Here is a 16,902-nt window from a genome sequence, read left to right as displayed (position 1 = left end):
AAAAGAATTCACTAATGCAAATATTATCACACTACCTGGGAAATACTGAACACTAAACTGTAGTGTGATGTGAGGAACACTTAATTGAAAGACAAATGACTAAATAGTGTGCGGTAGCGCAGCTACACTGCGATGAAAACTACAATGAATATAAAAATGCAGTGTTAGAGTACCCCCTAGCGACCATACGAAATCACCAGAAAATTCACGATGCACATTCCAGGAACACAGCACAGCGCAGCACCCTCGGCGATCTGCTTGTGGAGCTGATCCAGAAGATCCGGAAGAGGTCACGGCACCAGTGTAACGACCCTCTCTAGTGCAGGTGTTAATTGTGATGATAATGTATGACTCCACAAAAACTCTTCTCACTGTTTTTATTTCTCTGCATTCACAAATAAAACAAAGAATCCACTGAGATTAGACGATGACGACTGCATACCCAAATCTCCAGCAGACTAGTTCTGACTGCTAGCATTGTCTATGCTATTCCTGAACATAGATAAAACAATGCATAGCTTGTTCAATTCAGTTTAAACAAACATAAAATCATGCAGAAGAAACAACATACAGAGTTGGCACACGTTTCACACGTTGTGATCGTATAGTTTTTTTCCATTGAATTCACAACAAGCATTGATTCATTAACAGTATAAACAACGTACCTGCATTCACAAATAAAACAAAGAATCCACTGAGATTAGACGATGACGACTGCATACCCAAATCTACAGTATAAACGTAAAAAGGAAATCAAGAAATTGCAAGTGTTTTCTTCATAAAGCTAGCTAACATAACGTGGCTGCCGCCAAAAAGACGTACCCACAATAGCTCGATTAGATACCATCTAAGACAACACTCTAGCATTACTTGCAGAAATGATCTATTAATACAACTTATGTATATACGTATTTGAACCAGTGTGGAAGACAAACATGTTATTTTATATTAAAACACAAAATTATTCACGGAGCACTCTCTATGCACAGCTTACCTCCAGCAGACTAGTTCTGACTGGAGTACGGGAAGCGCAAATGCTCAAAATATTGAAATGCAAAGTAGAAATGAAAATACAATTGCAGTCGCAATGTCTCATGTTTTAAACTCATGTGAATGGGTACGACATATGAAAACATTTTAAACATATAAAAACCAGTGTATATAAAAATAGAGATTACAATAACAATGTAATATCATAATTTTGAAAGAATTCACTTTATGTAGGTGAGGTTATTTTCAACTCTGTTACACAGCCATCTTGAATTTAGTCACGATAAGTCGAGCAACGAATAAGAATGAACAGGTATGATAAGGGATCAGATCCCAAAAATAATTCAGTGGAAATGCATGGATTCCAGTTTCTTCCAGTAGCAGCAACTGGAATCCATGCATTTCCAGTGAATTATTTTTGGAATCTGATCCCTCATCATACCTGTTCATTCTTACTCGTTGCTCGACTTCATTCAAACTTTGTAACGTAGGTCTTCAAACAGATCAGGTTGGTATGTCTTTTCAACTTTGAAACTTTTATACTTTTTAAACTATTAAAGAAAAACTTTTTAAAAATCCCCATAGACTTAACATTGCCGATTATGACATCATAATACGGCCGTTAAGCAATTAGAATCCTATGGCAGGTGTTCAGGCCACCTAATTGCTTAACGGCCGTATTATGATGTCACAATCGGCAATGTTAAGTCTATGGGGATTTTTAAAAAGTTTTTCTTTAATAGTTTAAAAAGTATAAAAGTTTCAAAGTTGAAAAGACATAGCAGCTTGGTCCGTTTGAATACCTACGTTACAAAGTTTGAATGAAGTTTCTAAGTTAAACTGTTCAAGAGAAATAGCGTACGGAAAAAGTGGTAAGCGGAATAATAATAACTAGAAAAGCATTTCCTGAAGGAAATACAGTGCATGAAAATGCAAAAAATATGATGTAAAATATCATACAGAGTAAAAACAAACTATATTGGTTGCTAGGTAGATGAGGTTTAATATAGTTGGCATGACTGAACAGTTAAATAGGTGGATAGTTTATATAGGTAAATGATTTACTTGGTAGATAAGGTTTAATATAGTTGGAATGATTGAACGGTTAAATAAGTGGATAGTTTAAATGGTTAAATTATTTAGGTAGATAGCAGTTATGCTAACTATGTTAACAAAGATAAAAATGTTAACCAAGTTACTATGCTAACTAGCATGCTAACAATGTTAAAATGCTAAGTATGCTAACCATATGACTTAGCTAACTTAGCTCATCATTTTAAGCAGTTTTGCTAAAAATGCTAACTAGCATGCTAGCATGCTAACTATGCTAACCACGTTACTTAGCTAACATAGCTAATTGTTTTTAGCAGTTATGCTAACTAGCATGCTAACATGCTAACTATGCTAACCACGTTACTTAGCTAACTTAGCTAATCATTTTTGGCAGTTTTGCTAAACATGCTAACTAGCATGCTAACATGTTAGCATGCTAACTATGCTAACCATGTGACTTAGCTAACTTAGCTAATCATTTTTAGCAGTTTTGCTAAAAATGCTAACTAGCATGTTAGCATGCTAACTATGCTAACCATGCTACGTTGCTAACTTAGCTAACTAGCTACAGTGGGTAGGAGTCATAGTTGATGACAAGTAACAGTTACAATGGCTGAACAGTTAAAAAGTTCAGTAGTTTAAAGGGTTAAATTGTTTAACAGTAAAATATTATAGTGAGGACTTTTATTTTGAAACAGTTTTTGGCAGAGGAAGCAGTTGAACAGGATGTGTAGTCTTAATAGGGCCAGTTTGTATGCTTAAAGCCTGAGACTGGCAGTTGGTCCAGGTGGCCCGAACACCTGCCATAGGATTCTAATTGCTTAACGGCCGTATTGTGATGTCATAATCATAATGTTAAGTCAATGGGGAAATTTTGATTAGTTTTTAATTAATAGTTTAAAAAGTATAAAACTTACAAAGCTGAAAATACATAGCACCCATGTCCCAAGTAAGACCTACATAACATAGTTTGAATGAAGTTTCTACGTTAAACGGTTGAAGCTGCATTAACTGCGTTAGAAGAAGAAGAATAAGAAGAAGAAGAAGAAAATGCCTAGGAAGAACAGTACAGTGCATTTTCATGCACTGTAATAAGAAGCCTAGGAAGAACAGTACAGTGCATTTTCATGCACTGTAATAAGAAGAATTCGGATAACAGTAGAGTGCATTTTCATGCACTCTAATAAGTTGTTGAAGTTGCCTAGGAAGAACAGTACAGTGCATTTTCATGCACTGTAATAAGAAGAAGAAGACTTCGGATAACAGAACAGTGCATTTTCATACACTGTCAATAGACATTGAATCAGCATTACAATCCTGACAAAAACCCGACAGTGCATGAATATCGATAAGAGAGATATCGAAACAACATTGGTTTATAGTTTATGTTGCCATAATCGATAGAGCATCGATACAAAGTTTACTAAAAGATATTGAAAAGTCATGGATTTGTGGTTGACTGGGAAATCTTAACTTGGTGATTGAAAAGTAGTGGATTTATAGTTGACTGCGCAACGACGTTTGAACTGTCCTGCAGGAGATCATTTTCAGCAAGTTTAGTCAGACCAACGAGGGGGTTCAGCTCTCTTTCAAGTTCACTCCTCCTTAATGGTAAGCAAGCATTTATTTATCAAACGATAATGTTCTATTGTAAAAGTGTAGGTTACTACATTAAATTCGGTCATGTTTACAGTCTATGTACATCGTACTGTTTGACTTACAAACTCATTCAAATGCTAGGCTAGCTAAATTTACTTGCTGTTTAGGCTAACTTACGTTATGGCAGTTCATCATAATGTTAGGTTAACCTTACTCGGCAGCCTAATTTATAATTAGGTCCTACTTTTGTTGTCAGTAAGTTACAGTTTATTATACTCATGATAATAAAATATGAAGTAGTGCTAGGCCTACCGGTAACATTAGCTTCTTCTAGCTAGGCTACTGTCAAAATTATAGGCTGAAGATGTGCTGCTGGTTAACGTGGAGATTTAGCTAACATTTATGTAACTCCTGGTGATCATATTTTTCTGAGTTTAATAGGATAACTTTAGCAATACTGATATAAGTTAACTTTAAGTCATATCTGACTAGACTGCTATCATTAACCGTTCATTGGGCAGCAAAATTGTTCGGACGAACAGAGCTGCCCGAATGGCTGGTGCTGCTAGCAAACACGGCATGTTCAATGAGCTCACCCAGCTTGCGAAACTGAATTATTCTAACACTATCTTCAGCCTGGCATTTTGACAGCAAACTCAACAAACATATAGAATATATATTCTATGATTATTCTAAAGTTTCAATTATAAGTAGCCTTCAGTTTCAGTTGAACATATTTATCTAACACTGTCTATCTCTTTTTCTTCTGTTTCTGTTAGGTGCCACTTCACTCTGCTACTGGATGGTGGAGGAGGGCTGACTGCGAACGGGTGGTCTATGAATGCTATACTGAATGGATGGCAGGAAAGCACAACACACGTGAATTTCTAAATGAAGAAGAGTTAATAAATGCACTTGATTTTCAAACTGATAAGTTGTCAATGGTTATTTATGCACGATTGTGTAGCCTAAACCAGCCATACTAGGCCTAGTCAAATTTATCCTGGCTGTATATAAAGTAGGATGTGAATTTCCCAATATTTTTCCAGATTAAAAGTGGTTTAGCCTACTGAGGTTTAATATCAATTGACATACCATTGAAATCGCATTGATCTTTAGTTTGGTTGTAATTTCAACGTTGTTTCAATATTCATTTTAATTGAAATACCATTTTAATTGAAATTGAATATTGAAATTCCGTTGATCTGTAGTTGGAATTTCAACATTGCTTCAATATTAATAGAGGGTGCAAAATGTTATAGGATCAATGTTGAAGTGCGACGTTGACTCAGTGATTTTAACGTTGACAAAATAATGTTGATTTAACATAGATTCAATGAGTAATTGCTATCTGGGGTAGCACCCCCAGCAATCAGTACAAATAAGCATGTTCATAACAGTTCAGCAAGATAGATTTGGCCAAACGTGGGCCCCCTTACCGCACCCCTGCTTATGAGGCTAGCCTAGGCCACGGAGGGGAGTCTCTGTTGTGTGTGTGTGAGACCGGGGCAAGTAGAGTTGGCTGTGTGAGTTTTATGCCCCTGCATGTAGCCTAACTAATGAAAGAGGACTATATCTACGTGAAATAACAGCAAATTAGAAACTTAATACAGTATGGTGGTCACAATGGAGGGGGCACAGATTTTATTTGAGGGGGCCGGGTCTGCAGTTCGGCTACTTGAGACCAGAAAACCCTCCCAGGATTGAAATACACTCTCACACACACACAGTTTGGGTACTTTGAGAGACCAGAAAACCCAGCATTTAAATAAGTAGCTAAACAACACAGTTGGGGCTTGACTCTTTTATTAGTGTACACCTCTATTAGTGCATACCTCTTCTTTAGTTTATTGTGTGTATAGGCTATACTGTACAGTATACCTCTATGGTCTTCTTAAGGTGTGTATAGGCTATACTGTATACCTCTATGGTCTTCTTTAGTACAAGGTGTGTATAGGCTGCTATACTGTATACCTCTTTGATTCAGCTTTATTGGCATTGCACCTCCACACATCTGTGTGCTATACAGTCTTTCATTTGCTCATTATAGAGCTCATAAAGTTTCTGTGAAACAAACGTCACATGACAAGTTCTAACAGTCACTGCATAAACAAATGAACACACACAGAATTCTGTATGTTTCAGTGAACTACAAACTGGCCATTCAAAAGATTAAATAATCAATTCAAAATCAAATCAAAAGATTAGTGTGCTTTTAAATAGACATATAAAACACAGAACAGAATAATGTAAACTTTAAAATCTGGAGCCATGCTGCTTTCCAAAGTTAATACTTTAAATGATACAGTTCACACACTCACATTTACACACACACACACACATTCACACACACTAACATTTACACTGCATACGGAAAGTATTCACAGTGCTTCACTTTTCCCATATTTTGTTATGTTTCAGACTCATATTGAAATTGATTCATTTGTTTTCTCATCAATCCACACACAATACTCCAACACTCCACAAAACAACAGGTGTTTGGAGTGTTTTGTAAATTTATAAAAAATAAAAGACTGAAATAATCCATTCACATAACTATTCAGACCCTTTGTTATGACGCTTGCCATTGAGCTCTGGTGCATCCTACTTCTATCAGTGGTCCTTGAGATGCTTCTATAACTTGATTGGAGACAACCTGTGACTAAATTAATTCACTGGACATTATTAGGAGAGGGACACATCTCTATATATAAGGTCTCTCAGTTGATGGTGAATGTCAGACTGAAAACCAAGCCACGAGGTAGAGAGAATTGTCCGTAGACCTGCGAGACAGGGTTGTGTGAAGACATAGATCTGGTAGTGCAGGGCGATATGTAGCAAAAAAAGGTGTTTGGAACATTTCATATAGATTTTTGCAAATTATGTTTTTTCACTTCTTCAGACCCTATAGTTTGTAAAACTACCTGTTTCCAATTTTTTCCCGGACTGCACAGGTCCAAAATCCAAGATGGCGGATATATCACCAAAAATTGCAAATAATCGCCTTTTTAAAAAATTTAAATGGATATATGTTAGGTATTATCATTATATACATACATTTTCTAATAAAATTGAATGACTTAGGTAATAAATATGACCATGGGTGACATGAGATGACATTGGTGACATGAGCCTCTCCTTGTCTCTCTCTCTCTCTTTCTCTCTCTCTCTGCCCCTCCTCTGCATGCATGTTTAAAGAAAACATTGTCATTTGTGCAAGGATTGTTATTGGCATAGAAGATGACTGGTTAAATCGTGAATAAATCAGGTTAGCATCATAAACATGCTGCGCAAAACTGTTGCAACCCCCACCGTCACCTACCACCACAAATAGAACTGAATTCTGTGGGAAACACTGCAAAGTATAGACAGGTGCATAGACAGGTCAAGAAATATAGTGCAGTGTAGACAGTAGTATACAGTTGATTCATATAAAGTAGAGAGGTTTAGAGTAATATAAATATGTGCAGTGTATTAGCAGTTACCTTATAAGAGCAGAATAAATATGGCTATGTAATGTGAACAATGTATGGTTATTGGTTAGTTGGTTGGTTGTCACTGGGATGGAGAGCTAGACTTCAGCTGCAGGAAAGAAGCTTGCTCTGAACCTGCTGTGCGCCTTATGCAAGCATCGCTTGCCCTGGATGGCCTCAATGGAGGGGAGTGAGGAATGTGTTGGGCAGTTTTCACCACCCTCTGCAGTGCTTTTCGGATGTGGGCAGAGCAGTTGCCATACCAAACTGTGACACAGTTGGTAAAGATACGCTTGATGGTGCAGGGGTAGAAGTTCACCAGGATCAGGACCTTCTTTAGCCTCCTCAGATAGAAGAGATGCTGGTAAGCCTTCTTGATCAGGGTAGAGGTGTTGAGGGTCCAAGAGAGGACCAAGAGATGTGGACACCCAGAAATCTGAAGCTGGTGATACACTCCACTTCAGTCCCATTGATGAGAATGGGTGTGTGTGCTAGCTTTAGACTTCCTGAAGTCCACAATGAGCGCTTTGGTCTTCAATAATTCTGTTAACAGGACTTGCAGGAAATTGTGGGAACATATGAATTTGTTGATTATATGCAAGCCTAATGCTGCCCACTACATCTAAGTCTGCCTTCATCCATGAATTGTGACTGGTTTCAGAAACAGCATTCTCTGAACAATCTACAGAGAGTAGCTCAGTGCAATTAACACACACATTGGATAGCATCTTAATAGATGGCATGGCTGTTGTGCAGGAGATGGTTGTCAGGAAAAGTGACATAAACTGTTGCCAAGATCTGGCAAAATGTTGAAAGTAAGGCACGAGGCTACAATGACATATACTTATTATTTAACAACTATACCATCACAAACATGACTATACCATGAAAGACAGGACGAGACAGGTCCATACAATGGGACAAGCACATGATAAGGGATACAAAATACAAGACTCTACACCAATCAAAGACTTTAAAGCTTTCCTGGGATCGAAGGAAACCAAAGCCAACCTCATCCTCTACCTTGGTCATAAAGCTGTTGAACTATGTAAACTGCCAGTCACAGTTCACACACACAAAGGTGGCAGTAACAGTAAGTCATTTTGCCAAAACCCCATATATCTACATGTCACACAGATGTCTTGGTGCTTGCCCTTCACAGGGTACCAGACATCAACAAAGACAGTCTCATTATCATGGGCACTGGAGAACATTGACAAAAGATACAACCTAGAAATCTTGACGCACCCTAGCGGCAGCAAATGTAATTTTCAGTCAGGGTAGTCTAGCAACTCTCCGTTGGCTTGTGAGGTGGAAAAACCAAACTTCGCTCAGGCCAATCACATCGTGTATAGAGTCGGTGGACCTATCGGGTATCCTATTGTATCCTATCCTATCAGGAAATTGATGGACAACCGTTTGTCCCGCCATTTACCGTTTATCCCGTGGGAAAGGAAAGGTTTCTGTTTCAAGTCAATCAAGTCATGATGGTGTCATTAACACACTTTGTAGGCTTGTAGTAGGTCCTCATCCATCTCCAGACGTGTTAGCTGGATGTGAGAAATTTGTGTGTCAGCTCCTCAAAACATGGTTTTCAAACAGCTAAAGCCCTTCGGTGGAACATGTTTAAAACTCTAAAGCCCAACCAGGGAGTGGAAAAACTCGGGAACTAGGGAAATCCCATCACTATAATTACCCTACCATCGCCTATTGCTGTCCCCATGCTCGGATTCCTGCCCACGCAGCCTAGCGACCCACTACTTGCCCGATGACAACTCCTAATCCCTATGGACAATTCATCCCCTACACTGGACTATTTGAACACTAAATAGGATTCATGCATTATCATACTGGTTATGTAACCATCCAACCACTTTGTAACATATACCTCAGGTGGCTCTAAATACCATGTTATTCTCTGTATAGACCTTACTGTCCTGTAACTGACCCCAGGCAGATGGGTCAGGCCCTTGAGTCGTGGATCTGCTTGAGGTTTCATCCTATATGTTTCTCCCATTCTTGGGAGTTTTTCCTCGCCCCTGTTACTCATGGGCTCTGTCTGAATGTTTAACACTCTGTAAAGCGCCATGACATGTGTAATGTTTTGACGCTCTATAACTGAAATTAAATTGAAATTGAAATTCTGAGAGCACACAGGCAAGCAAATGTTTGGGCACAAGATACAGTGCCTGCTCCAAAGATTCTTGACTTACTATCACTGGGATGAAGACAAATTGTTGATGGGCAATGGGCTCCTGTTCTGTCAAAACTTCCACCAGCACCAGAGGCTGTTGTGGAACTTGTGAAGTGTTGTTGTCTTGCCAGCCATTGCAGTATAAGGTGTTCTTGCAAGAGTAACAACTTACCATTCACGCAACTTTGCAGGTGTGAAGGCTCTGAGATGTGCACCAATATTAAAAAGACAGTGACAGTGGTGAGGATAAATACTTGAGTGACAATGACAATGTTTTGTTGAACTCTTCAATAATGAAACAAGATGCAGATTTTTTTTATCTTTTTTTTCATTTTTTCAAAATTTTCTCCAATTTTTTTTGGCAAATGATGCAATACATCTTTTGAAAATAGTCTGTATCTCACTTGTCTACCATATTAGGTGTATATTTATCAAAAAGTTGAGCACTGAAAATTAAGAAAAAAATTGGAAACAGGTTGTTTTGTATTTAATGGGGTCCTAGCTAGTAAAAAAACACCAGTTGCAAAAATCTATATGAATCGTTCCTAAAATAACACAATTCCCCATACTATGGGGAAGGAAACAAGAAATTTCTGCCAAAGCAAAAAGTGCCAAAGAGCACAGTAGCCTCCATCATTCTCAAATGGTAGTTTGGAACAACCAACAGCCTTCCTAGATCTGGCCGCTCAGCCAAACTGAGTAATCCAGTACGAAGGGCCTTGCTCAGACAGGTAACCAAGGACCCAATGGCCACTATGAATGAGATCCAGAGTTCCACTATGAATGAGATCTAGAGGATGAGAGAAGCGTAAAGAAGGACACACATCAGTGCAGCTCAGTGCCTGGTTCCTTCCACACACATACCCCCAGTTCCTTTGAGAGGACACACATCAGTGCAGCTCAGTGCCTGGTTCCTTCCACACACATACCCCCAGTTCCTTTGAGAGGACACACATCAGTGCAGCTCAGTGCCTGGTTCCTTCCACACACATACCCCCAGTTCCTTTGAGAGGACACACATCAGTGCAGCTCAGTGCCTGGTTCCTTCCACACACATACCCCCAGTTCCTTTGAGAGGACACACATCAGTGCAGCTCTCTGCCACTCAGGCCTATATGGCAGAGTGGCCAGATGTCCAAAAGCACCTGAACGACTCTCAGACCATGACAAGTCAAATCATCTGGTCTGATGAAACGAAGACTGAACTATTTGGCCCTTTTTATAAACACTCCTGTTTTTTGTGAAGTGTTGGAGTATTGTGTGTAGATTGATGAGAAAAATAATAAAATGTGGAAACACTGAAGCGCTGTGATCCCTTTCCGTATGCACACACACACACACACACACACACACACACACACACACACACACACACACAGAGCTATATGGCACATGCTCAGGTTTACTTTCATTATGTAGACTGTGTGTGTGTGAGAGAGAGTATGTGTTTCTGTGTTTGCATGCATGTGCTTTATTAAGTCTGCTGTGTGTGTGTGTGTGTGAGAGAGAGAGAGTGTGTGTTTCTGTGTTTGCATGCATGTGCTTTATTAAGTCTGTGTTTCATGAATCAGCAGCACCATCGTGATCAGCGGGGCTTGTGTACTTGTAAGTGTGTGTGTGTGTGTGTGTGTGTGTGATGCACACATGTGTATATGTGCGTGTGCTTGCATGTGTGTCTATTGAATCAGCACCATTGTGATCAGCGAAGCTTGTGTAGCTGCAGATCTTTGTGATGTACCTGTGTGTGTGTGTGTGTGTGTCTGTGTGTGTGTGTGTGTGTTTACGTAACCTGCACTGTAGTGTGCTCAAACAGTGTGTGTGTGACAAGCCGGCGTGGACTGGTCTGGAAACGCGCACGCACACACACACACACACACACTGACAGAGTAACTTGTGTGAGTGTGTGTGTGTGAGTGTGTGTGAGAAAGAGAGAGAGAGAGAGAGGATGGCATAGCTGAGGGTTGATCAAGTCCATAATGACCTGAGTTCGCTGGGTTATCTGGGTTCGCTGGGTTATCTGGGTTATCTGGGTTAGCTCCACCGCTCTGGTTAGCTCCACCCCTCAGCCACACCCCATTTCCCCTCCAGACACGCCCCCCCCCCCCACCCACGACCCCACGCCTCCCTTATTGGATGGACCCTCCAGCCAGAGCCCCTCCCCCTCTAGCCCCTCAGTGCTGCTGCAGTAGCCCCTCCCACTGAATGGGCGGGCCGAAGACCTCTCTCTCCAGCCAGAGTTGGTAGCTGAAGGGGAAGTCCTCCGGTAGCTCCACGGGCTGGCTGAGTACGCTCTGCAGGCAGTTATCCACGGGCGTGAAGTCGCCGAGCTGGCCTCGCTCGTAGCGCCGCGCGTTGAACTTCTCGATGCTCTCGCGCAGAGCACACTCCTCCGCCTGGAAGTCCCATGGGCGCGCGTCGATGTCTGTGCACACGGGGAGGAAGAGGGAGGGAGAGCGAGCGGGAGAAGTTGATAACACTCAAAACGTGTGTGTGTGTGTGTGTGTGTGTGTGTGTGTGTGTGTGTGTGTGTGTGTGTGTGAGTGTGTATCTACCATTGCCGTAAGCCCAGTCATCGTTCAGCCTGTGCCGCACTTTCTGGTAGATGGCGGACATGGTCTTCATGTTGCTCTTCCTCCACTGACGGCCCAGGTACTTGGTCTGGATCTTCAGAAGCTTCAGCACGTACAGCTGCATCATGGCCTGCTTTACCTTTAGCGCCCTCTTCAGGATGGGAGCAGACTTAAACACCACCAGCATCTAGGAGAGGACACCGCTCTTAGTGAGTGTGTGTGTCGATGTGCATGTGTGTGTGTGTGTGTGTGTGTGTGTGTGTTTTACCATGGTTCTGGAGTGCTTCCACTTGGTGAGTTTGTTGAGGACTCGGAGGAGGTTGATGCAGGAGAAGAGGTTCCTCCAGCAGAACTCTCCACTATCACCCGCCTCCTGCCAGGGCACAGCACACAACAGCATTCACATGCATGTGTGTGTGTGTGAGTGAGTGAGAGAGAGAAACAGAGAGAGATAATGTGCGTGTGTGTGTGTGTGTGTGTATGTATGTGGGAGGGAGAGAGTGTTTGTATGTGTGTGCGTGTGTATGAAGCCTCATTCTCACACAAGGTGAAACCCAGGTGTCTAGTGGTAATTTAACAACAGAGTCTCAGCACACTAAAACTAAAGCCTCAGCACACTAAAGTCTCAGCACACTAAAGCCTCAGCACACTAAAGCTAAAGCCTCAGCACACTCAAGTCTAACTTCACACACTAAACACACTAAAGCCTGCTGAGACTTTAGTGTGCTAAGTGTGCTGTATGGAGTCAAAACAAAGCCATAAAGATTGTGTGTAATATTGATGTGTAATAGGGTTTTATGTTCGAGAATATGATTTGCACACGTGTAGAACCGTTTTGTAACTGTGGAATTAATTTGTCTGTGTGCAAAAAAAATGCGTACCTGCAGGAATATTTTGTGCACTTGTGAAAAACATTTGTCCACAGGAATTTAGTTTGAATGTGTGTGGAACAGCTTTATAGCTACAGGCATGGGAGAAGTGCGACATCTATCTTTCGTGTGCAAACTGAATCTACGAAGCTACAGACATTTTTTCACAGACACGAATTTTGGCAGTGTTTTGTCGTCGTTTCTGAAGAGCCAATCAGCGAATTTTGGCTTGACAGTTTCTGCAGAGCCAATCAACACATTGCATGGCCTACTGACTAGCCAATCAGGGGACGTCCTGCATCACATCTCTCGACCAGGGTCGGCAGCAAAGATTCTAGAACAGAGCTGGTCGGCAGGCACAGAGCTAGCGCACTTAGGTCGTAAATCTAACAAGTTAGAAGCTATGCCTTTTACAACAAGGTTTTTGATGGAAAAGTGGTGTTTATTTCCATAATCTTTGTTTAGTGAACCCATAAAACCGTAGAATAAATGAAATAAGAATTACGATCTTTGAGTTTGTTTATCGTAACCTAGCAACTGAGGCTTTAAGTGTTAAACATGATTGCAGTTTCAGTATACAAGATGTGCCGTAGCACAGTGGTTAGAGGAGCGAAGTGGTGTTGGTGGGTGGCCAGTAGGTGGCACTCTTCCCTCTGGCCAAAAAAGATCGATCCCAATACCCCAGTGCTGTGACAGGGACACTGTACTGTAGGACAGCGGTCCCCAACCACCGGGCCACGGCCCGGTACCGGGCCGCAGGACATTCCTAACCGGGCCGTAGCCTACGACATGAGTTTAAAAAAATGCATGCGAACTAAACTAAATTTAATTCGCAATAATGTCACGTTTTTACATGGCATAGGCCTATATGCAGTTGTTTGATTGCACGCATGTTTGCATTTTGCAAGGTCTATTTTCTTACGTCTGTCTGTCCCGCCTTCAACACTTTTACATATTGCCTTCAGCGCTGCGCAGCCTCAGGTCAGCTCACTTCACTTGATCAGTTCTTGGCGAACGGTAGTCACATGAAGTTAGCTAAACTGCTAGAATGAGCAACAAAAAACAAGCATCTTTAGCAGGTCACTGGCCAGAGTGTTTGAGTTGCGAGAGCCGCTGCAGAGATTTCTTACAGAAAAAAAGTCACCGTTAGCTGCACATTTTAGTGATGAGGGCTGGGTGTCAAAACTCGCTTACCTGTGTGACATATTCGGGTTGCTTAATGACCTCAACCTGTCACTCCAGGGGAGAATGACGACTGTCTTTAAACTGGCAGATAAAGTCGCTGCATTTAAAGCAAGCTTGATTTGTGGGGACGACGAGTGGACCGGGGTGTATTTGATATGTTCCAAACAGTAGTGGGGGTTTTGGGAGAGACTGAGGCAGGGCCCTTTCTCTCGCAGCTGGTGTGCGATCACCTTGTTGCGCTTTCAAATGAGTTTGAGCGTTACTTCCCATCCTCCAAAGATCCACGGCAAACCAATGAGTGGGTCCGCAACCCATTTGTCAATATCCCGAATAGTCCTAACTTGTCAGCGCAGGAGGAAGAGCAGTTGATCGAAATTGCAAATGACGGTGGTCTTAAGAGTGTGTATAAGGAAACCTCTCTGGCGGGTTTTTGGATCAAAACCAAAGCAGAATATCCCGAGATAGCCGTAAAAGCGCTGAAAACGTTTCCCACCACGTATCTATGCGAGGCCGGGTTTTCGGCAATGGCTGCAACTAAGACCAAATTGCGCAATCGACTGGACATTTCAAACTCACTGAGGGTGTCACTGTCTTCCATCACCCCCAGATGGAAGCTTCTTGTTGCAGGGAAACAAGCAGAGCTCACACTGATTATATTCGTAATGCACGTTTAGTTCCCATGTTTTGTTCCCATATTTTGTTAAGCATGTTCACACTTTAGCTTCAAGTTGTTCAATATTCATAGTTCATATTGTTCAATTTTCACTTCTTCAAGTTCACGTTTTTCACAAGAGATCGTTACCTTCACTGTTCATACATAACTGGAGCTAGTTCTCCCCCCCGCCGGTCCGTGAAAAAAAAATAGGAATCAAACCGGTCCATGGTACATAAAAGGTTGGGGACCCCTGCTGTAGGAGATGCCGTCCTTCGGATGAGACGTTAAACCGAGGTCCTGACTCACTGTGGTCATTAAAGATCCCATGGCACTTAACGCAGAGAGTAGGGGGTTCCCCGGTGTCCTGGCGAAATTCCCAACCTGGATCATTCAATCTGCCCCCTAATCATCCCCCACTGTAATTGGCTCATTCACTCCCTCACTCGCCACCTCAAGCTGGTGTGTGGTGAGCGTTCTGGCGCATAATGGCTGCCGTGCATCACCCAGGTGGGTGCTACACATTGGTGGTGGTTACTAGTGAGGTCCCCCCTTCCATGTGACGCGCTTTGAGTCTCGAGAAAAAAGCGCTATATAAATGTAATGTGTTGTTGTTGTTATATCAACCCCACCATACGCAACCCGCAAATCGCTATATTTAACGTTACTGTCAGGAACGCCTCATATAGGGATCACGTTTTGTTCCAGTTTAGGAAAACAGTGCTCCTATAGGCTTAGCAAACATTACGAAAAAGCCCTTTTCATTCCACGGCTAACTGCCCTTTCATTCCACGGCTAACTGCCCTTGCATTCCACGGCTAACTGCCCTTGCATTCCACGGCTAACTGCCCTTGCATTCCACGGCTAACTGCCCTTGCATTCCACGGCTAACTGCCCTTGCATTCCACGGCTAACTGCCCTTGCATTCCACGGCTAACTGTAACAAGTTCAACTGATGTTACTCTGCCGGACTCTTCCTTTCCGTCTGCCTCTCTCACCGTCACGCGCGCACACGTGAAGCACTGCCTTGCAGTCTGGAGGAGAAAATAAATCCAACTGATAATAAGCTACTTTACCATGATAAGCCCATATAAAACTGTGAGAATGGAATAATAATAATGGTTTCCACACACACATAGACTCAAATAGACCTATCCTGTCCCCGCTTAAAGTAAGCCTATAGCCTTTGATAAAGGTATACCTACATTAAAAGAAGACAGCTTTGTGAATTATGGTGTTTTAATCACCACCGCCTAAGCAACACAACCAACCCATAATCAGCAATAGCCTAGTCCTACCTCACTATAGCTACCAATATAAATGCACTTAAACTGTAGACACACACTAACAAACTCTTATTTGGCTACTTTTACAACCTTTTGTGTTGGCATGTAACTATCCAGTGCAAAACTAACATGGGCAGAATGATTGATGTTGGATTTGAACCAATGATCCTTAGATCAAAGCTCGCTCCTCTAATCACTGTGCTACGGCACATCTTGTACATAGTGAAACTGCAATCATTTTTAACACTGAAAGCCTCAGTTGCTAGGTAACAATAAACAAAACTCAAAGATCGTAATTCTTGAGTCTTCTTGCTTAGCCTACAAACTGACGGTTTTATGCGTTCACTAAACAAAGATTATGGAAATAAACACCACTTTTCCATCAAAAGCCTTGTTGTAAAAGGCATAGCTTCTAACTTGTTAGATTTACGACCTAAGTTCACTAGCTCTGTGCCTGCCAACCAGCTCTGTTCTAGAATCTTTGCTGCCGACCCTGGTCGAGAGATGTGACGCAGGACGTCCCCTGATTGGCTAGTCAAAGATTAGCAAAGATTAGATATAGCTAGCAAAGATTAGAAACAGCTAGCAAAGATTAGATATAGCTAGCAAAGATTAGAGACAGCCAGCTAGTGTAAGAACTGGTACTTTATCATTATGGGGGAGTGTGTGAGAATGCCAGCAAGTTATCAAACTTTTTCTTTAACTGGGACTTCCCCTTGAGGGGTTTCTTGAGATAATAAGGCTTGAGAGGGACAGATAGAGTGTGTGTGTGTGTGTATGTTAGAGAGTGGACACTTACCAAGCTTTCTGCTGTCAGCTCTGGCATGTCATGAACCACACAGTGGGGGAAGTCCAGTACACATATGCTGCACACACACGCACATATAAGCACAGACACACATTCACAAAAGCGTGCACGCACATACAAAACACAAATATACATATAAGCACAAACACACACTCACATCAGAATAGACGCACTATAAATATACATGCATATGAATGGTGTGTGTGAGATGAATGGTGTGTGT

At 41.7% G+C, this 16,902-nt stretch overlaps 1 protein-coding gene and 4 long non-coding RNA genes across 7 annotated transcripts in view; 1 reads left to right on the top strand and 4 right to left on the bottom strand.

Moving 5' to 3' along the window:
- Positions 1 to 360: 360 nt before the first annotated feature.
- On the bottom strand, positions 361 to 1,210 carry LOC121705490. Its single transcript, XR_006030811.1, has 2 exons — positions 995 to 1,210; positions 361 to 728 (listed from the first exon to the last, which is right to left on the bottom strand). It is a non-coding gene; the product is annotated as an uncharacterized LOC121705490 (long non-coding RNA).
- A 4,221-nt stretch (positions 1,211 to 5,431) lies between these two features.
- Positions 5,432 to 7,033, bottom strand: LOC121713632. The gene is made up of 2 exons (XR_006032897.1): positions 5,566 to 7,033; positions 5,432 to 5,523 (listed from the first exon to the last, which is right to left on the bottom strand). It is a non-coding gene; the product is annotated as an uncharacterized LOC121713632 (long non-coding RNA).
- Positions 7,034 to 10,937: 3,904 nt separating this feature from the next.
- LOC121713633 lies at positions 10,938 to 12,101 on the top strand. The gene is made up of 3 exons (XR_006032898.1): positions 10,938 to 11,022; positions 11,959 to 11,965; positions 12,090 to 12,101. It is a non-coding gene; the product is annotated as an uncharacterized LOC121713633 (long non-coding RNA).
- The window catches only part of strip2 (striatin interacting protein 2), a 66,007-nt gene continuing 60,544 nt past the window's right edge, over positions 11,440 to 16,902 (bottom strand). For all 3 annotated transcript variants that reach the window (XM_042098335.1, XM_042098344.1, XM_042098355.1), the window contains 4 exons: positions 16,671 to 16,737; positions 12,148 to 12,252; positions 11,862 to 12,066; positions 11,440 to 11,731 (listed from right to left, as the gene is read on the bottom strand). In XM_042098335.1, the coding sequence (XP_041954269.1) occupies positions 11,481 to 11,731; positions 11,862 to 12,066; positions 12,148 to 12,252; positions 16,671 to 16,737 (628 nt within the window). In that variant the 3' untranslated portion in view covers positions 11,440 to 11,480. The remainder of the gene's footprint in view (positions 11,732 to 11,861; positions 12,067 to 12,147; positions 12,253 to 16,670; positions 16,738 to 16,902) is intronic.
- Positions 13,712 to 16,124, bottom strand: LOC121713634. The gene is made up of 3 exons (XR_006032899.1): positions 15,643 to 16,124; positions 15,517 to 15,518; positions 13,712 to 13,724 (listed from the first exon to the last, which is right to left on the bottom strand). It is a non-coding gene; the product is annotated as an uncharacterized LOC121713634 (long non-coding RNA).

This window comes from Alosa sapidissima, chromosome 1 (genome assembly GCF_018492685.1).
Source record: "Alosa sapidissima isolate fAloSap1 chromosome 1, fAloSap1.pri, whole genome shotgun sequence".
Taxonomy (NCBI): Eukaryota; Metazoa; Chordata; class Actinopteri; order Clupeiformes; family Clupeidae; genus Alosa; species Alosa sapidissima.
The sequence above is the reverse complement of the archived record's forward strand: the minus strand, read 5'-3'. Positions and strand labels throughout refer to the sequence as shown.